Source organism: Tribolium castaneum, chromosome 6, assembly GCF_031307605.1.
Source record: "Tribolium castaneum strain GA2 chromosome 6, icTriCast1.1, whole genome shotgun sequence".
In the NCBI taxonomy this organism is placed as follows: Eukaryota; Metazoa; Arthropoda; class Insecta; order Coleoptera; family Tenebrionidae; genus Tribolium; species Tribolium castaneum.
In genome coordinates, this window is record NC_087399.1 from 1,645,457 (window position 1) to 1,668,449 (window position 22,993).

Consider the following 22,993-nt stretch of genomic DNA (forward strand, 5'->3'; position numbering starts at 1 on the left):
ATATATATATTTTTATGCTACAAACGGTAGCCAACGTGGAAGCGATACACAGGTACGTCCATTTTATTTTTGTGTCGTGTTTTCTTATTTCACAAACCGATAATTCCATAAAATTTAATTGCAATCATAATGCGGTGTTGAAAAGTCATAGTTTGAGTGACGCGTTTTAAATTCAGTAACATTAAATAAAATAAAACACTCAAACAATTTATTGCCACGTACTGATTTTTTCTTTAATTTCAATCAATGAAAGTGGCTTGCTCAAAATTTAATGCAAATAAAGCTTTTTTCGGTTTCATTTTTATTATATATATATTTTTATGCTACAAACGGTAGCCAACGTGGAAGCGATACACAGGTACGTCCATTTTATTTTTGTGTCGTGTTTTCTTATTTCACAAACCGATAATTCCATAAAATTTAATTGCAATCATAATGCGGTGTTGAAAAGTCATAGTTTGAGTGACGCGTTTTAAATTCAGTAACATTAAATAAAATAAAACACTCAAACAATTTATTGCCACGTACTGATTTTGACTTTAATTTCAATCAATGAAAGTGGCTTGCTCAAAATTTAATGCAAATAAAGCTTTTTTCGGTTTCATTTTTATTATATATATATTTTTATGCTACAAACGGTAGCCAACGTGGAAGCGATACACAGGTACGTCCATTTTATTTTTGTGTCGTGTTTTCTTATTTCACAAACCGATAATTCCATAAAATTTAATTGCAATCATAATGCGGTGTTGAAAAGTCATAGTTTGAGTGACGCGTTTTAAATTCAGTAACATTAAATAAAATAAAACACTCAAACAATTTATTGCCACGTACTGATTTTTTCTTTAATTTCAATCAATGAAAGTGGCTTGCTCAAAATTTAATGCAAATAAAGCTTTTTTCGGTTTCATTTTTATTATATATATATTTTTATGCTACAAACGGTAGCCAACGTGGAAGCGATACACAGGTACGTCCATTTTATTTTTGTGTCGTGTTTTCTTATTTCACAAACCGATAATTCCATAAAATTTAATTGCAATCATAATGCGGTGTTGAAAAGTCATAGTTTGAGTGACGCGTTTTAAATTCAGTAACATTAAATAAAATAAAACACTCAAACAATTTATTGCCACGTACTGATTTTTTCTTTAATTTCAATCAATGAAAGTGGCTTGCTCAAAATTTAATGCAAATAAAGCTTTTTTCGGTTTCATTTTTATTATATATATATTTTTATGCTACAAACGGTAGCCAACGTGGAAGCGATACACAGGTACGTCCATTTTATTTTTGTGTCGTGTTTTCTTATTTCACAAACCGATAATTCCATAAAATTTAATTGCAATCATAATGCGGTGTTGAAAAGTCATAGTTTGAGTGACGCGTTTTAAATTCAGTAACATTAAATAAAATAAAACACTCAAACAATTTATTGCCACGTACTGATTTTTTCTTTAATTTCAATCAATGAAAGTGGCTTGCTCAAAATTTAATGCAAATAAAGCTTTTTTCGGTTTCATTTTTATTATATATATATTTTTATGCTACAAACGGTAGCCAACGTGGAAGCGATACACAGGTACGTCCATTTTATTTTTGTGTCGTGTTTTCTTATTTCACAAACCGATAATTCCATAAAATTTAATTGCAATCATAATGCGGTGTTGAAAAGTCATAGTTTGAGTGACGCGTTTTAAATTCAGTAACTATAAATAAAACACTCAAACAATTTATTGCCACGTACTGATTTTGACTTTAATTTCAATTAATGAAAGTGGCTTGCTCAAAATTTAATGCAAATAAAGCTTTTTTCGGTTTCATTTTTATTATATATATATTTTTATGCTACAAACGGTAGCCAACGTGGAAGCGATACACAGGTACGTCCATTTTATTTTTGTGTCGTGTTTTCTTATTTCACAAACCGATAATTCCATAAAATTTAATTGCAATCATAATGCGGTGTTGAAAAGTCATAGTTTGAGTGACGCGTTTTAAATTCAGTAACATTAAATAAAATAAAACACTCAAACAATTTATTGCCACGTACTGATTTTGACTTTAATTTCAATCAATGAAAGTGGCTTGCTCAAAATTTAATGCAAATAAAGCTTTTTTTCGGTTTCATTTTTATTATATATATATATTTTTATGCTACAAACGGTAGCCAACGTGGAAGCGATACACAGGTACGTCCATTTTATTTTTGTGTCGTGTTTTCTTATTTCACAAACCGATAATTCCATAAAATTTAATTGCAATCATAATGCGGTGTTGAAAAGTCATAGTTTGAGTGACGCGTTTTAAATTCAGTAACTATAAATAAAACACTCAAACAATTTATTGCCACGTACTGATTTTGACTTTAATTTCAATTAATGAAAGTGGCTTGCTCAAAATTTAATGCAAATAAAGCTTTTTTCGGTTTCATTTTTATTATATATATATTTTTATGCTACAAACGGTAGCCAACGTGGAAGCGATACACAGGTACGTCCATTTTATTTTTGTGTCGTGTTTTCTTATTTCACAAACCGATAATTCCATAAAATTTAATTGCAATCATAATGCGGTGTTGAAAAGTCATAGTTTGAGTGACGCGTTTTAAATTCAGTAACATTAAATAAAATAAAACACTCAAACAATTTATTGCCACGTACTGATTTTTTCTTTAATTTCAATCAATGAAAGTGGCTTGCTCAAAATTTAATGCAAATAAAGCTTTTTTCGGTTTCATTTTTATTATATATATATTTTTATGCTACAAACGGTAGCCAACGTGGAAGCGATACACAGGTACGTCCATTTTATTTTTGTGTCGTGTTTTCTTATTTCACAAACCGATAATTCCATAAAATTTAATTGCAATCATAATGCGGTGTTGAAAAGTCATAGTTTGAGTGACGCGTTTTAAATTCAGTAACATTAAATAAAATAAAACACTCAAACAATTTATTGCCACGTACTGATTTTGACTTTAATTTCAATCAATGAAAGTGGCTTGCTCAAAATTTAATGCAAATAAAGCTTTTTTTCGGTTTCATTTTTATTATATATATATATTTTTATGCTACAAACGGTAGCCAACGTGGAAGCGATACACAGGTACGTCCATTTTATTTTTGTGTCGTGTTTTCTTATTTCACAAACCGATAATTCCATAAAATTTAATTGCAATCATAATGCGGTGTTGAAAAGTCATAGTTTGAGTGACGCGTTTTAAATTCAGTAACATTAAATAAAATAAAACACTCAAACAATTTATTGCCACGTACTGATTTTGACTTTAATTTCAATCAATGAAAGTGGCTTGCTCAAAATTTAATGCAAATAAAGCTTTTTTTCGGTTTCATTTTTATTATATATATATATTTTTATGCTACAAACGGTAGCCAACGTGGAAGCGATACACAGGTACGTCCATTTTATTTTTGTGTCGTGTTTTCTTATTTCACAAACCGATAATTCCATAAAATTTAATTGCAATCATAATGCGGTGTTGAAAAGTCATAGTTTGAGTGACGCGTTTTAAATTCAGTAACTATAAATAAAACACTCAAACAATTTATTGCCACGTACTGATTTTGACTTTAATTTCAATTAATGAAAGTGGCTTGCTCAAAATTTAATGCAAATAAAGCTTTTTTCGGTTTCATTTTTATTATATATATATTTTTATGCTACAAACGGTAGCCAACGTGGAAGCGATACACAGGTACGTCCATTTTATTTTTGTGTCGTGTTTTCTTATTTCACAAACCGATAATTCCATAAAATTTAATTGCAATCATAATGCGGTGTTGAAAAGTCATAGTTTGAGTGACGCGTTTTAAATTCAGTAACATTAAATAAAATAAAACACTCAAACAATTTATTGCCACGTACTGATTTTTTCTTTAATTTCAATCAATGAAAGTGGCTTGCTCAAAATTTAATGCAAATAAAGCTTTTTTCGGTTTCATTTTTATTATATATATATTTTTATGCTACAAACGGTAGCCAACGTGGAAGCGATACACAGGTACGTCCATTTTATTTTTGTGTCGTGTTTTCTTATTTCACAAACCGATAATTCCATAAAATTTAATTGCAATCATAATGCGGTGTTGAAAAGTCATAGTTTGAGTGACGCGTTTTAAATTCAGTAACTATAAATAAAACACTCAAACAATTTATTGCCACGTACTGATTTTGACTTTAATTTCAATTAATGAAAGTGGCTTGCTCAAAATTTAATGCAAATAAAGCTTTTTTCGGTTTCATTTTTATTATATATATATTTTTATGCTACAAACGGTAGCCAACGTGGAAGCGATACACAGGTACGTCCATTTTATTTTTGTGTCGTGTTTTCTTATTTCACAAACCGATAATTCCATAAAATTTAATTGCAATCATAATGCGGTGTTGAAAAGTCATAGTTTGAGTGACGCGTTTTAAATTCAGTAACATTAAATAAAATAAAACACTCAAACAATTTATTGCCACGTACTGATTTTGACTTTAATTTCAATCAATGAAAGTGGCTTGCTCAAAATTTAATGCAAATAAAGCTTTTTTTCGGTTTCATTTTTATTATATATATATATTTTTATGCTACAAACGGTAGCCAACGTGGAAGCGATACACAGGTACGTCCATTTTATTTTTGTGTCGTGTTTTCTTATTTCACAAACCGATAATTCCATAAAATTTAATTGCAATCATAATGCGGTGTTGAAAAGTCATAGTTTGAGTGACGCGTTTTAAATTCAGTAACATTAAATAAAATAAAACACTCAAACAATTTATTGCCACGTACTGATTTTGACTTTAATTTCAATCAATGAAAGTGGCTTGCTCAAAATTTAATGCAAATAAAGCTTTTTTTCGGTTTCATTTTTATTATATATATATATTTTTATGCTACAAACGGTAGCCAACGTGGAAGCGATACACAGGTACGTCCATTTTATTTTTGTGTCGTGTTTTCTTATTTCACAAACCGATAATTCCATAAAATTTAATTGCAATCATAATGCGGTGTTGAAAAGTCATAGTTTGAGTGACGCGTTTTAAATTCAGTAACATTAAATAAAATAAAACACTCAAACAATTTATTGCCACGTACTGATTTTTTCTTTAATTTCAATCAATGAAAGTGGCTTGCTCAAAATTTAATGCAAATAAAGCTTTTTTCGGTTTCATTTTTATTATATATATATTTTTATGCTACAAACGGTAGCCAACGTGGAAGCGATACACAGGTACGTCCATTTTATTTTTGTGTCGTGTTTTCTTATTTCACAAACCGATAATTCCATAAAATTTAATTGCAATCATAATGCGGTGTTGAAAAGTCATAGTTTGAGTGACGCGTTTTAAATTCAGTAACATTAAATAAAATAAAACACTCAAACAATTTATTGCCACGTACTGATTTTGACTTTAATTTCAATCAATGAAAGTGGCTTGCTCAAAATTTAATGCAAATAAAGCTTTTTTTCGGTTTCATTTTTATTATATATATATATTTTTATGCTACAAACGGTAGCCAACGTGGAAGCGATACACAGGTACGTCCATTTTATTTTTGTGTCGTGTTTTCTTATTTCACAAACCGATAATTCCATAAAATTTAATTGCAATCATAATGCGGTGTTGAAAAGTCATAGTTTGAGTGACGCGTTTTAAATTCAGTAACTATAAATAAAACACTCAAACAATTTATTGCCACGTACTGATTTTGACTTTAATTTCAATCAATGAAAGTGGCTTGCTCAAAATTTAATGCAAATAAAGCTTTTTTTCGGTTTCATTTTTATTATATATATATTTTTATGCTACAAACGGTAGCCAACGTGGAAGCGATACACAGGTACGTCCATTTTATTTTTGTGTCGTGTTTTCTTATTTCACAAACCGATAATTCCATAAAATTTAATTGCAATCATAATGCGGTGTTGAAAAGTCATAGTTTGAGTGACGCGTTTTAAATTCAGTAACATTAAATAAAATAAAACACTCAAACAATTTATTGCCACGTACTGATTTTGACTTTAATTTCAATCAATGAAAGTGGCTTGCTCAAAATTTAATGCAAATAAAGCTTTTTTTCGGTTTCATTTTTATTATATATATATATTTTTATGCTACAAACGGTAGCCAACGTGGAAGCGATACACAGGTACGTCCATTTTATTTTTGTGTCGTGTTTTCTTATTTCACAAACCGATAATTCCATAAAATTTAATTGCAATCATAATGCGGTGTTGAAAAGTCATAGTTTGAGTGACGCGTTTTAAATTCAGTAACTATAAATAAAACACTCAAACAATTTATTGCCACGTACTGATTTTGACTTTAATTTCAATCAATGAAAGTGGCTTGCTCAAAATTTAATGCAAATAAAGCTTTTTTTCGGTTTCATTTTTATTATATATATATATTTTTATGCTACAAACGGTAGCCAACGTGGAAGCGATACACAGGTACGTCCATTTTATTTTTGTGTCGTGTTTTCTTATTTCACAAACCGATAATTCCATAAAATTTAATTGCAATCATAATGCGGTGTTGAAAAGTCATAGTTTGAGTGACGCGTTTTAAATTCAGTAACATTAAATAAAATAAAACACTCAAACAATTTATTGCCACGTACTGATTTTTTCTTTAATTTCAATCAATGAAAGTGGCTTGCTCAAAATTTAATGCAAATAAAGCTTTTTTCGGTTTCATTTTTATTATATATATATTTTTATGCTACAAACGGTAGCCAACGTGGAAGCGATACACAGGTACGTCCATTTTATTTTTGTGTCGTGTTTTCTTATTTCACAAACCGATAATTCCATAAAATTTAATTGCAATCATAATGCGGTGTTGAAAAGTCATAGTTTGAGTGACGCGTTTTAAATTCAGTAACATTAAATAAAATAAAACACTCAAACAATTTATTGCCACGTACTGATTTTGACTTTAATTTCAATCAATGAAAGTGGCTTGCTCAAAATTTAATGCAAATAAAGCTTTTTTTCGGTTTCATTTTTATTATATATATATATTTTTATGCTACAAACGGTAGCCAACGTGGAAGCGATACACAGGTACGTCCATTTTATTTTTGTGTCGTGTTTTCTTATTTCACAAACCGATAATTCCATAAAATTTAATTGCAATCATAATGCGGTGTTGAAAAGTCATAGTTTGAGTGACGCGTTTTAAATTCAGTAACTATAAATAAAACACTCAAACAATTTATTGCCACGTACTGATTTTGACTTTAATTTCAATCAATGAAAGTGGCTTGCTCAAAATTTAATGCAAATAAAGCTTTTTTTCGGTTTCATTTTTATTATATATATATTTTTATGCTACAAACGGTAGCCAACGTGGAAGCGATACACAGGTACGTCCATTTTATTTTTGTGTCGTGTTTTCTTATTTCACAAACCGATAATTCCATAAAATTTAATTGCAATCATAATGCGGTGTTGAAAAGTCATAGTTTGAGTGACGCGTTTTAAATTCAGTAACTATAAATAAAACACTCAAACAATTTATTGCCACGTACTGATTTTGACTTTAATTTCAATCAATGAAAGTGGCTTGCTCAAAATTTAATGCAAATAAAGCTTTTTTTCGGTTTCATTTTTATTATATATATATATTTTTATGCTACAAACGGTAGCCAACGTGGAAGCGATACACAGGTACGTCCATTTTATTTTTGTGTCGTGTTTTCTTATTTCACAAACCGATAATTCCATAAAATTTAATTGCAATCATAATGCGGTGTTGAAAAGTCATAGTTTGAGTGACGCGTTTTAAATTCAGTAACTATAAATAAAACACTCAAACAATTTATTGCCACGTACTGATTTTGACTTTAATTTCAATCAATGAAAGTGGCTTGCTCAAAATTTAATGCAAATAAAGCTTTTTTCGGTTTCATTTTTATTATATATATATATTTTTATGCTACAAACGGTAGCCAACGTGGAAGCGATACACAGGTACGTCCATTTTATTTTTGTGTCGTGTTTTCTTATTTCACAAATCAATAATTCATTGCAATCATAATGTTGTGTACACCGGCTCTAAATGCGGTGTTGAAAAGTCATAGTTTGAGTGACGCGTTTTAAATTCAGTAACTATAATAAATAAAATAAAACACTCAAACAATTTATTGCCACGTACTGATTTTTTCTTTAATTTCAATCAATGAAAGTGGCTTGCTCAAAATTTAATGCAAATAAAGCTTTTTTTCGGTTTCATTTTTATTATATATATATTTTTATGCTACAAACGGTAGCCAACGTGGAAGCGATACACAGGTACGTCCATTTTATTTTTGTGTCGTATTTTTTTTATTTCACAAACCAATATTTCCTTAAATTTAATTGCAATTATAATGTTGTGTACACCGGCTCTAAATACACGTTTTAAATATAGTAACTATAAATAAAATAAAACACTCAAATAATTTATTGATTTTGTGTTTAATTTCAATTGATAAAAGTCGCTTCTTGTAACTTTAATGCAAATAAAGGTTTTTTAATGGTGTTGTTTTTAATTTCTTTTTAATGTTTTGCTACAAACGGTAGCCAACGCAGAAGCCATATGAAGGTAGGTGCATATTTATTCTGTTTACCTTGTGACGTGTTGAATTTAATTGTTTGAGTGCCATATATTAAAACGTATTGTGTATTCTTTATTTTGTTTAATACTGATAAGCGTCGCTTGTTGTGGTAGGTAGGTGCATTTTTTCTATTGTGTATTCTTGATTTTGTATAATATTGATAACATTGACTTTCATGCAAAAAATTTTGATATTTGTGTTGTATTTTTCTCATTTCACAAACCAATAATTCCTGTATTTCCTTAATTTTCCAATAATTATTGTTTACCTCATCCTTATTTCCTTTTTTCCTGGCGAGAAGGCTCTAAACCTCCACGTGGTTCTTGCTGGACAAATTAGTTATTAATTTGACTAATTAGAGCAATCCTTAAATATTTAGTTTTATTATTGTTGTCCTTGGCACCAACGTTTATTTTTAGAGTTTGTTAATTAGTTTTATTTAAGCCTTATATTGAGGTTTTTTTCATATAACGTTTTTGAACGCAGAATATCCGAATATGATGCACTTTTGAATGGATTTCGTATGGAATAGGAAATAGTAAGGAATTTGGACTTGGTGTAATTTTATGTTTGAGGAAATGAGGGAATAGTAAGAGTTCCCGTTTATAAAATAGTTTAAAATATATTCATCTGAATGCAATATACAAATAAATCTTAACATAAACACCACAATTAAATTATCACTAAAATGAACAGACGTATTGAGAAAGGGAACAAAACCAGCCAGCTTATGTACATCGTGGAGTATTCTTGTAGTGATCATGAAAGAATTAAACAGTAACTTAAAAAATATCATTACGAAACGTTTCATTACGTGATATAATCAAGTGCGGTTAAAAACTCGTATCACTATAACGTTACAATATTGCTTTGTGTATCCTTACTTTAGAAATAGAAAAAAATGTACAAAGTAGATAACAAAAGGTGCAAAAGTTAAAACTATGTACAAGTCGATAAATTATAGAAAAAATCACAATACCGCTTATCAAATCATTAACCTAATCATATAATCAGTTCGTATGCAATATTTACAGAGAAACAATCACAAAACAAATACTCCATTCCTCCGAGGAAATTACATAAAAATAGATTTGTCTTTTTACCGAGATAAACATCATCAATTAACAACAGCTACAATAGAATCTTTATTGTTGATTTAAAGCACTTTTTGGCCATCGCTTAGGCATTTTCTATCACCAATATGTCACATTTAGGCAAAGTGTTGGTTTAATCGGAAAGCGAATTTGGTTTTGAAGCGAGCTACGAGCGTGAAATGACTAGCTTAGGCACTTACTTTTGAACCGTAACCGTGAGAGCAAGGCACTCTTCAGTCTTGCAAAAGACCAAATGATATGCGGACGATTTCTTATCACTCCACGGCAAACCCGCACGTCTCCTCCACAGCCTGCGTCAACTTATCGGCCAACGTCTGATAACTATCATAGGGAGGAATATCAATTCGATTAAAACAAGTGTGTGCTTTAGGCAAATTCTGCGGTGAACAATCTATACAATGTATAGTGAAGAGCCGAGGTCCCGCCGCCCCCGTGCTCCCCTGCAGGGCCTTGAACCCCTGCAAAGGCACCCGGGACGACCCGGTAACGAACTGCAACAACCTCGCCCTCATCTCCTCCGAGTACGACTCCACCACTTGCCAAAACCATTGAACAACGGGAGTTTCAGGTGTGCAGTGTTTGAGTCGTGTGTGACTTCGCCAATCGGCGATATCTATCGAACCGATTCCACTAATCACTAGTTCCAGTTCGCGTTCGTCGAACGGGCGAAGTAGTGACGGTGGAATAAGTTCAGTGAAACCTTTCTGAAGCGCAAGGAATTGTTGCTCAATTCCGCGCATAAAACGATAATTTACGTAAAGTTTGACGTATTCGCGTTTGTTGTCTTCGGTTACTGGAATGGTGGCGCCGCTTGGCTTCAATTCGTGCACTTTTACGATTCCGAAACTGTTGTTCTCCACCGAGAAGGTGGTGTCGAGGACGCCGTCGATGTTGTTTTCCCTGTTGGGAGAAAAATGTTTATTTTATTGTCTCAATTTACGTAAAATAAAACGTTACAATAGTCCAAACATTTCGTTATTTTTCTTCCTTTATTCTACATTTGTGCAACAAATAAATACTTACAACATCCACGTGAGACTCCGGTGTAGTTCCGGATCCACCCCTTCAATATCTTGCAACGTGATTGGTTTATTAAGCAATTGTTTATAAAACGGCAACGTAAACCCGCCCTCTAACTGATGATTATGAAACACTGCAATCCCCAAAATCCTTCCAACAAAATGAAAATACGACAAATGTTCCGGATTTACCGCCGAATCCGGATTAATTTGTAACGTGTAGTGATCATCCCGACTGTATTGAAACAACCCATATTGTGGGTTTAACATTTCCCGCGACAACAAATGCAACCACTCGCGTGCCACGCCCCCATAATCCAATCCCTCCTCCCCTTTAAACTTCACCATCAGTCTTTTGCGCATATCTTTCGGTCGCATTTTCATTATAAGTCTATAACTCTCTTCAAACACTTCATTACGCGAAACTTCAAGTCTACAATGACCACTTTGCGGCTGCAATGCCGTTAATTCCGCTCGTAAAGTCTTCAATTTCGCAACTAAATCCCGCCGATATTTCGGTAAATGATCGCAATCGTTGAGTAGACTTTGAGGCAACTCCTCCACAATCCGAGTGCGAGGCGGCGGTGAAAGTGGTGCCGGATTTTGAGGCACTGCTGTCGTTGTCGTTGTTGTCGTAACGGTTGTTGTTGACGTTGAAGGCGATGTTGTACTTGCTGTTGTCGTAGTTGGGGTAGTTCTAGTTGTTGGCGTCGTGGTTGAGGTGGCGCTAGCCCGACGTAAAATATTGTTGAGTATTTGAGTGTTGAGGCGAGGGTCGGTGAATTGAGTCGTCCTGTTGTTGTGATCAACGAAATAAATCTGTGGAAATGAATGATATAATTGTTGTTTATTTATTTATTTGGGGTTGTACCCGGCCTGAGGCTGTTTGGCGCATTTCCCAACCAGGCGGAAGGGGGCCCAAATGGTCCAAAGCCAGGCTCAAGGGGGCCAAGTCTTTGGGTATTCGGGGGTCGTGCCATGTCGATACGCCGGTAGGGATGTGGTAGAAATAGACCTGTCCCTGCTGAGTTGTCCTCAACTCTGCCAAAAAATAATAAATTACGAAAAATACGAAATAATTTTACTGTTGTTGTTACCGTAACCGGGAGGCAAATCCAGCTTGCTGTTCTGTGTAACCGGCCCTTGGGCTGTCGTCCCTCCCGAATTCCTGTTATTCCTCCCTGACCTCCTCCTGCTGCTCCCATCCCTTCGCTCCTCTGCACTCCTTTGCCGCCTTTCGCTGCGCACGATAGCCCTTTGGCCTTGCCCTTGCCCCATTTGTGGGCTCACAACGTTCGTATTTTCGCCATTCGGTGCGTTACAACTGATATTATTAGGCGCTGGAATAACAGACGTCGAAGTCGGCGATAGCGTAATAAAATTGTTTCGATTGTCGGTCGTTTGAGGCGTTGATGTGGTTTTTTGTGGACTGACCACTGGCGAAACCGGCGATGTACTCGAACTAGGGGTGAGGGTCTCCCCCGTGTTATTATTCAGAATTTCCTGTACACCCATCTGTCTTTATTAATTAAAAAACACCGCGAAAAAAATAACTACAATACCTGTGTGCCCCCTATCGTATTTTCGTTATTAGTGTTATTATTATCGTTTTGATGCGTGGAGCGTCTTCTTGTTTTGTTGGTCGATTGTGGTTTAATCCACTGTGTGGACCTGGTGATGTGATTAACGTAGTAGGGCCTTCCGTTTTCCGTTCGGCGTTCCTCCCAGCCGGGCGGTAAATCGTCGTTATTTGAGGGCGAAGAATCGCGATCAGTTGGCCCCCGTAACTCGCCTTGGGGGCCAACAACGGCCAAAGGTGTACCACTACAAGGGCCATCGCGTGATAATAACGAAATGATGATTTGACCTTTGACCGGTTCGCTGTCGGCCGGACATGCTTTTCCCAGATCCAAACATTGGTCTGGAAATTAAAATCGTTACGGTACTGCACACATGATGCGACATATGGTTGAGTAATAGAAATAACGGTTACGGTACTGTGAAAGTGAACGGAAATGCTGCGAAAAATTCGCTTTTTAAAAATAGAAGATACTAGAAACGGAAATGGATCAGATCGATTTCCGTGTGTTACATAATTTTGTGACACACACATACACGTGCTAAGATTGTGGGATTAATGTTTCATTATGATTCATGAAAACGACACGCAAAACTGCGATCTTTTAAATTATTAACATATTTTTATAAACGGCGGAGATACAGTGTATGTCGTTGTGATTATTTTTTTACTGAAAAATTCCTTCTGCTTGTTTGTGTTGATAATATTGACAGTTTAAACGACGTAACAAGAGATAAAAGTATGCATAACAATGCTTTATTAACCGGTGGCGTGCAACAAAATCAATTCTGATTTGTATTGCCTTCGAGACAAGACGAAAAATCGCTAAATAATACCAATAAATTGCGTCGTTTTCAAGCCAAAATCTCAATTATAACAAATAAAAAAGTAAACGTAATTAACACCTGAATTAAAAGGGTAAAGAAACATAAAAAAACACAATTATTTACAGACGTTTATTATTTTATTATTATTTGTCATATTATAAATGCCTTCCCTTCAAAAAATACCTTCTAGACAAGCTGAAAAATCGCTAAATAAGACATTTTGCTTAAGATTCCATTCAAAATTAATGAACAAAATTGAGGATTAATTAAATTTTTCAACAATTGTCTACCTTATTTTTGACAATTTTTCTGTAATAATGTTTTTGCATAAAAGAAATCAAAAATTGAAAAATATTTTTTCATTAAATTTCAGTTTTTGTGTTTTTTCGGCTCGGTTTATTTTGGCAATAAAATAAAAAACGTGTTTAAAGGCTTTAAAAAAGTAAGAATAACTCATTTTTTGACCAAATTTTATCATTTTTCAGTCTATACTTGACGAAATTTTACCCAAAAACCAACGAGTTGGAACAAAAGTTACATCAGATTTATTTTATTTTTATGATTTTGAAACCGGTTTCTAAAAACACCCCCAATTTAGACTTATTTTGCGGATTTTAGACGTTTTTTGATCAAATCTTGTAAAATAAATGAGTAGGCGTGTCTTTTATGGACGCGTCATTTTCATTTTGGGTGACTGTACACCATTTACGAGCCAAAACAAAACACGAATTAAAAAAAAGTAAACGAAATCTACACACACCTGAATTAAAAAAATAAAAGAACATAAAAAAATATGCGAATGCACAATTATGACATCAAAAGAGGTTTCTTGTTTAATTATTTGTTTGTCATGTACTTGCGTAATTTCAGCCAAAACAAACCAAAAAGTTAAAAAAAAGAATATGTAATATAAACAAACATAATAACAATAAAAACATTAATATAAATGACAAATAATTCATACATCCATAAACTGACTGATTATTAATTTTTAAAAATCCAAATTAATTTCAAACACAATAATTGATTTTTTAACCCGATTGGTCCATGAAATGTTTGCAAAAAAACCTAGGCCACAGGCTAATTAAAAGTTGAAACGCTGCATTTGAAAAAAAATCAATTAAAAATTAAAAAAATCGGTTTACTGACGACCTTAATTTGTCTTAAACTTCCTAATACAAGCGCATACTTTACGGTTAAACCTAATTACTTTACAAAAAATTTTGAGACGCGTTCAAATCGCAGCTTGTAGCTAATATTAAGCCACCTGTTGTTGATTATTTAACTATTTAAATGAACAACATTTGTTACTTCTAAAAATACAATTTGGCCTAAATAAAGTAACAGATTTGCAAACAACTTTATCGAAAATGTCATCTGTCGCGTGTGATAAATTATAACATAGATACTACGATGCAACGATGACAAAGCTTGTAGAAATACGTATGATAATGATATTATTACACGAAACGCAAACCGCCGACAATTTAGCGAGAATTCGCTTATCAAATGTTTTTTAACAATGCAAGCTTCAAATAATCTTAATAAAAAAATCAATATTCCGCACTTAATCCTTAACCTTTCCAATTGTTTTAATGACTTATTGGCCACCCCATATATCGACAAACCGTCACAGCCTTAATATGGATTTCAAATTGATTGATTGGCTCGATTTACACGCTTCCTGTTGATGACAAGAACCCGAGTTTCATACTTCGAACAGTGTAATAAATAAAACATTATTCATCACATTTAAGTCACACAAAACCGTCTTAAAAAAATGATTTTTTCTACAATGGTTGCGGAAACCGTTATTTAAATGCCACGCATCGAATCGAAAGTAATTTATTTTTATTAAAACGGTTTTCCGGTGTGACATTGGTTGGAAATCGAGTCGTTACGGCCCGCTAACCACACGTCGATTTTTTCCAATCGATTTTGCGACGAAACTAGGTTTTACCTCGACCGAATCGATGCACGTTTTATTAATAATTTAAATCGCAGTTTTACCTTGAGTCGGGAGAAAAGTTCGGCTTTGTTGGGAATAATAGCAATAATTAAGCCAATGCGGCGTCGACAATACTTTCCCAATTAAATTTTAATTTAGAATCGCCGGCTGGAATTATCTTTAATGGGTTGTGACAACAGATGTTGAAGAAAACTACAATGAGTGCACACTCAAGATAATTGAACGAAATTCGAAAACTCCGTCTTATCACTCGGGTACTCACATCCGGTGTCCCTCAGCCTCTGGATGTGCGAATTAACAATCCGGACGCAGCCCAGGAACCCGCTGCCCTGCTTCTTGATGACTTTGCGGTGGTTCCACACCGAGATCGTGATGGAATCATTGCGCCCGATGTACAGGTCGTAGTGCGAGTTCCACTTGGGCTCCAACGTGTTTTTAACGAACTCGGTGGAGTGGCACTGTCCACTACCGTCCACCGAAATCTTCGCAAAAGGGTCGGGAAGGCCTGCGAAAAAAACCGTCAAAAAACCCGCGCCCGGGCACACCCTTGCACCAACTTACGGAACAAATCCTTCCGGACCAAATTCCTCGCACAAAGAACTGCAAAAAAGAGCGGTTACATCACAATTTTGTAAACTTGGGAGGTCCCCAATGAGGCCATATTGTTTGACAGTTGGACAATGCGGTTCTTGGGGACGCTAAAACTGGGAAAAGGGCACGGTTTTTACTCACTCGTCAGTCGGATTTTTTGGGCACCATTTCGACGACTCGTGGGGGCGTTGGACATTTTCAAATTGCTGGTTTTTGTCAACACATCACTCACTTTTCACACACAACGCCATTTTCGAACGGGGCGACGCGAGCGACATCTACCAAAATGGGCGCCGAATACGAATATTTTTTTCCCACAGAAAAAAGGCCACAAAAAAGGCCACGTGGAAAAAAACTCACACAGGAAAATACTCACTTTCCAAAAAAACATACAAAAGAACTCAAAAAAATCGTCCCGTGTTCTGTCAGGTGGTTTCAACATGAGATTTTTTTCTCAGTGCGTTTTTTCCTGTGTGGGTTTTTCGTGGATTCGCAGCAAACACTTGAAATCAATTTATTCAGACAATTACACAGTGTACGCAATCTGGATGTTGTGCTTCTGCAGCAGCCCCCTTAGCTCGTCGATCATTTTCTCGTCCCGTTTTTTCGCCTCCAAAGCTGCCGTCTGGACCGTCTCGACCATTTTCTTGTACTTGCTTTCGAGGCTGTTTAGCGCGTTTCTCAGTTCTTCCTGTTTTGCGGCCGAGGTTCGCACGATTAGATCGGCCTTCTGGGCCTGGAGTTGCACCTGACTTGTCACTTCCTTCAAGTCAAGCTCTTCCTTCAACTTTTCGATTTTCTTCGAGTAGTCTTTTTCGTTCCGGTGCAGGACTTTGTCCAGTCTCGAGAGACACTTTTTCAGGTTTAAAATTTGCTCAGAATTTGCCTGGTTCGTTTGTTGGCTCTCCCTAATCTTCAACTCGCTCTGAAGTCTAGAAAAAACTACAATAAAAAATTAGTGTGTTACTTTACACCCACTCGTGTATTCTTTGCTCCTTCTCTTGTAATAAACTCATGTTTGAATCACTCAGAGTTTTAATTTTCGCCTCGTACTCCTCCCTCAAACTATCAATCCTCGCCTCCAATTCCCTAATTTTGCAACTGTACGACTTTTCCAAACTTGCCACTTCGTCCTTGTGGTACTTTTTCAAATAGTCGACCTCTTTCTGCCTCAAGTGGGCAAACTTTTCCTTGAATTCGTTCATTTCCTGCAAAAAACGCAATAACGCCACTTGTTTATTTGGTTTTGTTGGCCCCCACTTTACTCTTGATTTTGTCCAACTCCACAAACTTTTTTTTCTGCGAGTCTAGTATCACCTGTAGCTCCGCCTTTTCTCGCTCCGCCTCCGATAATTTCACTTGGAGCGTCTCGAGTGTCTTTTTCCTGTCTTGCGTCAGACAGTGCGTGTCTCTGAGCGCGTTCTTGACCTCAAGCAAATCCTGAAATTGGTTTAAACCCAAATAAAATCACATAATTGACCTTTTTTTTGACACCTTCATTCTCATCTTAAGCGCTTCTAGTTCCTGGGCCGTGGGCTTGCGGTTAGAGCTTTCCTCAGCTAGAAATTTCTCAGAATTGAAACTACCACCCCCTTTACATTTCTCTTGCTCGTATTTTTTGGCAAACTCTTCTTTGGTTTTCAAGCCTTCCATCAAGTGTTGCGTCCCTAATTTGTTATTCCCATCGTCCTCCTGGTCTTTGTCGCCACATGCGTGCGTTTCGGACGTGGTTTCGGCCAAATCGTACCATGAGCCGCTCGTTTCTGACTGTTTTTCCTCCCCTTGTCCCACGGACCCCAGTTTTTGGAACGGCCGCATTAATTTCGTTTTGATCGGTTTGTTCTTTTTTTGCGGCCAGGTGTTGTTTTTATTTTTATTTAAGTTGCGGTTAGATTGTGATGCGACAATAAAGGGCCATTGGTTTTGGTCGTTTTGGAAAAACTTGTCGGAAATTTGCGCTGGGTCGATTTGCAAGCGCTGGAAGGTTTTTATTCGTGGGAGGAGCCCACGGGGCGGGTTGTACGTGAAGGGCGGTTCTAGCACGTTGTCGTGGATCTGATTGGCCAGCTCGAGTAGGTACTTGTTGCGCTCCGCCCGTTCGGTGCAATGGGCGTTGCTTAAGCGCTCCAGCCACACCCTGTACCGTTCTAGGTGGTAATGGTTGTCGATGTGGTTGATGTGGGGCTTGATGGCGAGGAGAATTTGACGAAACTCATTATCTAACAATTCACTTTGTACGTCATCATTCATGTCGCTTGTTTTGCGTGTAAACCAACAAAAATATTGACTTAGGCATTCGCCTAATTAACGAGACATTCTGACACTTTTAATTTGAGTGACTCGTAATGACTTGATTGAAATAAAAAGGCGGACAAAAATATAAAAACTTTATTTCGAAGCAAGTGCTTACAACATACAGAAAAATAGAGCTTATCTAAGTATCACAATTAGTGGGAATTTAAATATTCAATCGTCTCTGGCCGCGGACGCGGCACCCCAAAGACAATTGCGTCTCGCAGTCGCTCTTCACTTGTTTCAAGTGCTTCTTGATTGGGTCGACCAGCGTGCCCATCAATTCCTCAATGGTGTGTTGGTAAAAAATCGGCTCAAGGTGCGTCTTCAGGTACGTTTCGAGTGACATAAGTTCGTTCAACAAGCTGAAAAAAAAGTATTATCTTTTGTAACAACAAAAACCGAAGCTATTACTCGGTTATAACCGGCAGGATGGTGTCAACTTGCATCGGATTGGTGTAGTTGTTCAAGACCTGCCATTGGTTAAACCACGAGTGCATCCTTCAAGCCAACCAATCAGCAAACGCCCCGAACGCGCCAAATTTAATTACTTACTGGTCGCTGTCCACAATATTCCTGTACTTGCCGCGCAGGTTAACAAACCACTCAAGCCCCACGAACACCTGCCATCCTGGAAAACTCAAAGTTGGCAACACTGGCGTCCTTAGAGAACTCCCGAAATTCGGAGTGTTTTCGTTATAACCCAGCATTTTCCCAACCGAACTAAAACACACAACTCAAACAAACTTCCAAATTTTTTTTTGGGAAAAATACTTGTGCAACTCCTGATTATAGCCCCCATTAAGCCACGTCTTAAGACAAAGACTCAAAGATGGCACTGCTGTCGGTAACAACTCGCATAGAGTCGCGTAATGGTCGTAGCGTGACCAGCCGGTAAAAGCGATTCCTTTAAAATTCAAAATTTTTCCGGCGTGTTGTCCCAGCTCAGAAAGCCAGGCTTCGTGATTGCTCACGTGGAATTTATTGATTGGAAGGATCTGACAGCTGGAAGTGGCGCCCTTGAATGCGGACGCGGCCCAAATATTTGTGAATACGTTACTGTACTTCTCCCACAAAGGGGCGCCCAAATTGAACGTTTCGGCCGAATTGTAGTGCCAAATCATCGGCTCGACCAAAGTCCCCAAATAATAGGCTGTTTTTACGTAAAAATGCCCACAAAACGGCATAATAATCAGTCCAGTCAAATAAGCCTTCAAATCGAAATGTGGAAAAGCTTGCATTTTTAAAATATATAAGTTAAAAAATATTATTTATATAAAATTTTAAATAAAAATTGCAAATCATGATTGATTAACTTATTGATTGGATCATGGCCTCCTTGATGTATGGAGACAACAACGAAGTTGCCTCCATACATCAAGGAGGCCATGGATTCGATTATCTGAATATAACTAATCAATGGTTTTACATAAAAATGTCTCTAAACTTAAAAAGCTAGAAATTTCTTTTTTTTTCTTTTTTTTAATATAATTATAAATTTTTCTTCTTTCCACATTTCGATTTAAAGGCTTCTTTGACTGGACTAATAATACCTTGCAAAATTTGCGTATCAACTGATCGGAGCATATCGTCCCAAATGATGATTTTTAAATTTGGGTAATTTTCTTTGATGTATTGTGCAACTGCCGTTACGTAATCGAGATAAAGGCCCGGCTTGGCGTATTTGCCGGTGGTCACCCTCTTGGAACATGCGGGGCAAAGCCCCATGTACCACACCTCCAACCAACAATTTAGCAATTGGCAAAAACATAATTACAAGTTACTTCATCAGCCCCTATGTGAATATATTGAATGCCGTTATGAAACGTGATTATTTGCTTCAATAAACTGCGCACTAGCGCCATTGTCTCGCTATTGCACGGGCACATGGAGCTGGGATAGGCCTCAACTTCCCTCAAGTGCCGCCACTGCTCGTGCTTTAGGACGTACTCCATGTGGCCGAAAATTTGAACCAACGGGATGACGGTCAAGTCGCAATCTGCGGCTAGTCCCCAGGTCAGAGAAGCACAAAACTGTGACAAACCTACCCATATCAAGCAACTGTCTCGCCTCTTCTATGGTGTACGGGGCCCCACTGACCTGTGCGCTGTTCGACAGCCCCCCAATCGGCAGCAACTCGCGCGTATACGGGAACGTATCCTCCCATTCTAGCAAAATACCAGTCGCCCCCAAATCTTTAATCAGGGGAAAAAACTGAAATTGACGTTTAAAAGTGAGGTTGTGTCAAACAAACATACTTTTTCGAAGTAGCAGAGCTTCGGAGGGGCCCCTTTCAGGTCCAAGTGGATTAATCTGGGGCAAATGGTTAATTGTGGGTCAGGGGGGTTTGTTCTTACCTTTGGGAACCTAGCGTTAAAGCGTCCATTTTTTAACCTCACATTTCACTTGTCAAAGTAAACAAATCAATTAAGGAGGGTGGAATAATAATAAAAAACGGCTATTGAGGTAAAATTTATTACATTTAGCACTTGATAAATTAATCGATGTCACAATAAAATAAATAAAATGTTTAAATTAGGTAAAATCGTTTAGTCGTAATCTAGGACATGCTTGTGGTAAAAGAGTAAATATCTGGAAGTAGAAAATTACGGGGTGTTTACACAACTTTTCGCCTTACCCTTCCGAGTCTAGAACCTCCTTGAGAGTGGCTCTTGTGATGACGTGATCGTCGCATTTGTACCAATAGTCTTGCAACTGTCTGACATAAGCGGTGTAATGACCCACGTTTATGGAGTTGCCAATGTGGTTAATGACGGCAAAGAGCGAGTATCTGTTATCAGAGGGAAAAGGCGAGTCTGTCTTAGACCTGCTCATAAACGGGGTCATATCTAGCATTTCAGGAAACGAAATCGTAGTAGAGATTTTCTTCTCCATCTGCGACGAAATGAGTGACTTTTGTTTGGATTTCGTGTGGGTTTTTACCTCGTTCATGTGCTGAAAGCGTTTTAAATGAAAACTGATAACAATCGGAAGCGTATTCATAGTCAATTGTTTCGTCGATTCCTGCTTTGATTGGCAATTCGAACACATGATTTTCGAATTTTCGCCTAAATGTTCGGCCCTTGTGAACCTCTCTAAACAATCGACAAGTGAGGTAGGTGGCCGTCCGCCAACCGTGACCGGACCCAAATCTAACGAAAAGTCCGAAATTGGATCAATTGTAGTAGAAACACCACTACCAATGCAACAAGTAAAACCACCGGCTCGCTTAAAAATCCCACTACTCACTTGCATTTCTGACAAACAACGTCACTTTGCAACCCCCCGGTAAAAATCTGGTCGATAATGCAGGGGCATCGCGAGTTTTTCCCCACATTCACCGGCTTTAAATCGGGCATTGTCTCGAGACAGTGCTGGTGGAGCACGTCCAGAGTCGCGATGAAAAATTCGTGGGCGTCTTGCTGCTCATAGCCGGCTAAGTGCCGGGCATGCGTCCAGATTAAATGCAAGAGCTCGTGGAGGGCCAAAGGGACGCGAGTTCCGTTATAAAACTCCTAAAAAAAATTACATTTAAATTAAACGAACTGAGAAAAAAGAATAAACATATTTAAAAAATCAAGAACAGTTTACATAATGTGTGTTATCACTGTTTTAGTTAGACTTTTTTGTAGGAAATTTAATTCTTCTTGATCTAAATCAAAAAATAAAATGTTTGCATTATTTTTTGTTCTACCCGCCTGCATTTTTGTTTGCGCCATCTGGCGCCACTAATGGAACTATCCAGGACGGGGACATTTGAGTACGTTTCGTATCCTAACTTATAGTAACCCGTAGCCTGGCCATATACGACCATACCTGGAAAAGCTTGGAGACCTCGCAAACGAGGCACCGTCCCGACATCCCCTTGCAGTTATGCTCCTCTGTGAGGAAGTAGTCGCGCAACAAGGGGGTGTGCATCAGTGCTTGCACTATACAATTCATGAAGCACGTCTGACCTAAATTAAGCAGCCCCCTTAGCCCGATCGTCGAATCGGGCGTAATACAAATCTTCTTCGTCTTGCTCCTCAAATAATCCCTCTCATCAGACGTAGGATTCCACGTGTCGATCTCAAACAGCCGTTTCTTGCAAGTCTTCGACTTCATTTTATTATCGTTCGCAATTGCGTCGATTTCGGAATCGTAGATGTAGTCATGGCATTGGTTGCAGTGCATCTGCCCGTAGGTCAGGTCCATGGACATGGAGTGTTTCTGGCTCTTGGCATGCTCCCGGATGTGCTTGTGGCATCCGAAAAAGACACACTCGAGGCAGGCATGCAGGAAGGGGCCCCGCTTTTTGCACACGCGACAGCGGCTGTTGCACAACTACAATTCCTCTAGTTAGTTTTAGCAAAGCGTGGCCGATTTTTACCTTGGTTTTGAGGCTCTTTGAGGTGGAGTTGACCACGAACACGGCGTGGATCCACTTGAAAGTGTTCTTGTTTTTGCTCGTTTTCTTGTAAGACTGCAAGTGTTGACACCCAACTATGCTCATTTTTTTCGAAAAACGCGGCTTTGTGTGGGATTTATTGCCCATCAACGAGGTTGCCAACGAGATACAGTCGTGGCCTCAAACTATTGGCCCCAAGCCCCGATTTTTACAAAACTAAACGATTGTTTCCATTCACACAATAAAAAGTTTAAAAAATTGGTAAAAATTGTACACAAATCACGATATGACACTGGTGTCCACCTTTGGACAACAGACTGAGATTTACGGCCACATGCCCACAAGCACGATTCGAGAAACGGTGATCATTTTAATACAACAATGAAACGATTGCTGTGGCTTTCGGGTGATTCCCACAACCCGAAAATGTTATTTTGGGTCGATAAGTTTCACGCAATAATTTAATAAATCAATTTTAGGCCATGTCTCCAGTCGAGCGTCAAGTGGTGGCAATAACAGCCAACATGACGCCCACAAAGTGATACTCTAACACAGTTTTGGGTAATAATAGCCCCTTAATGATCACAAAAA

The 22,993-nt window shown here is 36.4% G+C and overlaps 4 protein-coding genes across 7 annotated transcripts; all 4 read right to left on the bottom strand.

Annotated features, from left to right (window-relative positions):
• Positions 1 to 9,225: 9,225 nt before the first annotated feature.
• Smurf (SMAD specific E3 ubiquitin protein ligase) lies at positions 9,226 to 16,022 on the bottom strand. Of its 2 annotated transcripts, none has more exons than XM_008199065.3 (8): positions 15,865 to 16,022; positions 15,694 to 15,732; positions 15,395 to 15,637; positions 12,320 to 12,678; positions 11,855 to 12,260; positions 11,629 to 11,798; positions 10,762 to 11,576; positions 9,226 to 10,638 (listed from the first exon to the last, which is right to left on the bottom strand). In XM_008199065.3, the coding sequence occupies exons 1-8, from the start codon at positions 15,917 to 15,919 to the stop codon at positions 9,993 to 9,995; spliced, it is 2,733 nt and encodes a 910-aa protein (XP_008197287.1). In that variant the 5' UTR covers positions 15,920 to 16,022; the 3' UTR covers positions 9,226 to 9,992. The 2 variants fall into 2 exon arrangements, with proteins under 2 accessions (XP_008197287.1, XP_008197286.1); XM_008199064.3 differs by having other exon boundaries at positions 11,855 to 12,272.
• A 199-nt stretch (positions 16,023 to 16,221) lies between these two features.
• LOC103314101 (probable DNA double-strand break repair Rad50 ATPase) lies at positions 16,222 to 18,080 on the bottom strand. The gene is made up of 4 exons (XM_008199063.3): positions 17,218 to 18,080; positions 16,984 to 17,163; positions 16,702 to 16,931; positions 16,222 to 16,655 (listed from the first exon to the last, which is right to left on the bottom strand). Exons 1-4 carry the CDS (start codon positions 17,971 to 17,973, stop codon positions 16,250 to 16,252), a joined length of 1,572 nt encoding a protein of 523 aa, XP_008197285.1. The 5' UTR covers positions 17,974 to 18,080; the 3' UTR covers positions 16,222 to 16,249.
• A 17-nt stretch (positions 18,081 to 18,097) lies between these two features.
• On the bottom strand, positions 18,098 to 20,475 carry LOC661188 (hexosaminidase D). The gene is made up of 9 exons (XM_008199062.3): positions 20,373 to 20,475; positions 20,274 to 20,328; positions 20,064 to 20,229; positions 19,800 to 20,020; positions 19,569 to 19,752; positions 18,790 to 19,168; positions 18,571 to 18,738; positions 18,430 to 18,516; positions 18,098 to 18,380 (listed from the first exon to the last, which is right to left on the bottom strand). The coding sequence occupies exons 1-9, from the start codon at positions 20,399 to 20,401 to the stop codon at positions 18,182 to 18,184; spliced, it is 1,488 nt and encodes a 495-aa protein (XP_008197284.1). The 5' UTR covers positions 20,402 to 20,475; the 3' UTR covers positions 18,098 to 18,181.
• Positions 20,475 to 22,895, bottom strand: not (non-stop). Of its 3 annotated transcripts, XM_968963.4 has the most exons (6): positions 22,385 to 22,891; positions 21,832 to 22,338; positions 21,265 to 21,530; positions 20,959 to 21,211; positions 20,654 to 20,910; positions 20,475 to 20,607 (listed from the first exon to the last, which is right to left on the bottom strand). In XM_968963.4, exons 1-6 carry the CDS (start codon positions 22,547 to 22,549, stop codon positions 20,565 to 20,567), a joined length of 1,491 nt encoding a protein of 496 aa, XP_974056.2. In that variant the 5' UTR covers positions 22,550 to 22,891; the 3' UTR covers positions 20,475 to 20,564. The 3 variants fall into 3 exon arrangements, with proteins under 3 accessions (XP_974056.2, XP_008197281.1, XP_008197282.1); XM_008199059.3 differs by having other exon boundaries at positions 20,654 to 21,211; XM_008199060.3 differs by lacking the exon at positions 20,475 to 20,607 and having other exon boundaries at positions 20,734 to 21,167; positions 22,385 to 22,895.
• Between the last annotated feature and the right edge of the window lie 98 nt (positions 22,896 to 22,993).

Coding starts and splice junctions, on each gene's coding strand:
- Smurf (XM_008199064.3), bottom strand. CDS start 15,919: ATGTCCAACGCCCCCACGAGTCGTCGAAATGGTGCCCAAAAAATCCGA. Junction 15,638..15,693: donor GGTCCGGAAGGATTTGTTCC/GTAAGTTGGTGC, acceptor TTTTTTTCGCAG/GCCTTCCCGACCCTTTTGCG. Junction 11,799..11,854: donor GGATTTGCCTCCCGGTTACG/GTAACAACAACA, acceptor ATTTTTTGGCAG/AGTTGAGGACAACTCAGCAG.
- LOC103314101 (XM_008199063.3), bottom strand. CDS start 17,973: ATGAATGATGACGTACAAAGTGAATTGTTAGATAATGAGTTTCGTCAA. Junction 17,164..17,217: donor CGCTTAAGATGAGAATGAAG/GTGTCAAAAAAA, acceptor AACCAATTTCAG/GATTTGCTTGAGGTCAAGAA. Junction 16,656..16,701: donor AAGGAGCAAAGAATACACGA/GTGGGTGTAAAG, acceptor AGTTTTTTCTAG/ACTTCAGAGCGAGTTGAAGA.
- LOC661188 (XM_008199062.3), bottom strand. CDS start 20,401: ATGGACGCTTTAACGCTAGGTTCCCAAAG. Junction 20,021..20,063: donor GAGACAGTTGCTTGATATGG/GTAGGTTTGTCA, acceptor CCTGGGGACTAG/CCGCAGATTGCGACTTGACC. Junction 19,169..19,568: donor TGATACGCAAATTTTGCAAG/GTATTATTAGTC, acceptor ACGTAAAAACAG/CCTATTATTTGGGGACTTTG.
- not (XM_008199059.3), bottom strand. CDS start 22,549: ATGGGCAATAAATCCCACACAAAGCCGCGTTTTTCGAAAAAAATGAGC. Junction 22,339..22,384: donor CAAAGAGCCTCAAAACCAAG/GTAAAAATCGGC, acceptor GAGGAATTGTAG/TTGTGCAACAGCCGCTGTCG. Junction 21,212..21,264: donor GTTGTTTGTCAGAAATGCAA/GTGAGTAGTGGG, acceptor TTGCATTGGTAG/TGGTGTTTCTACTACAATTG.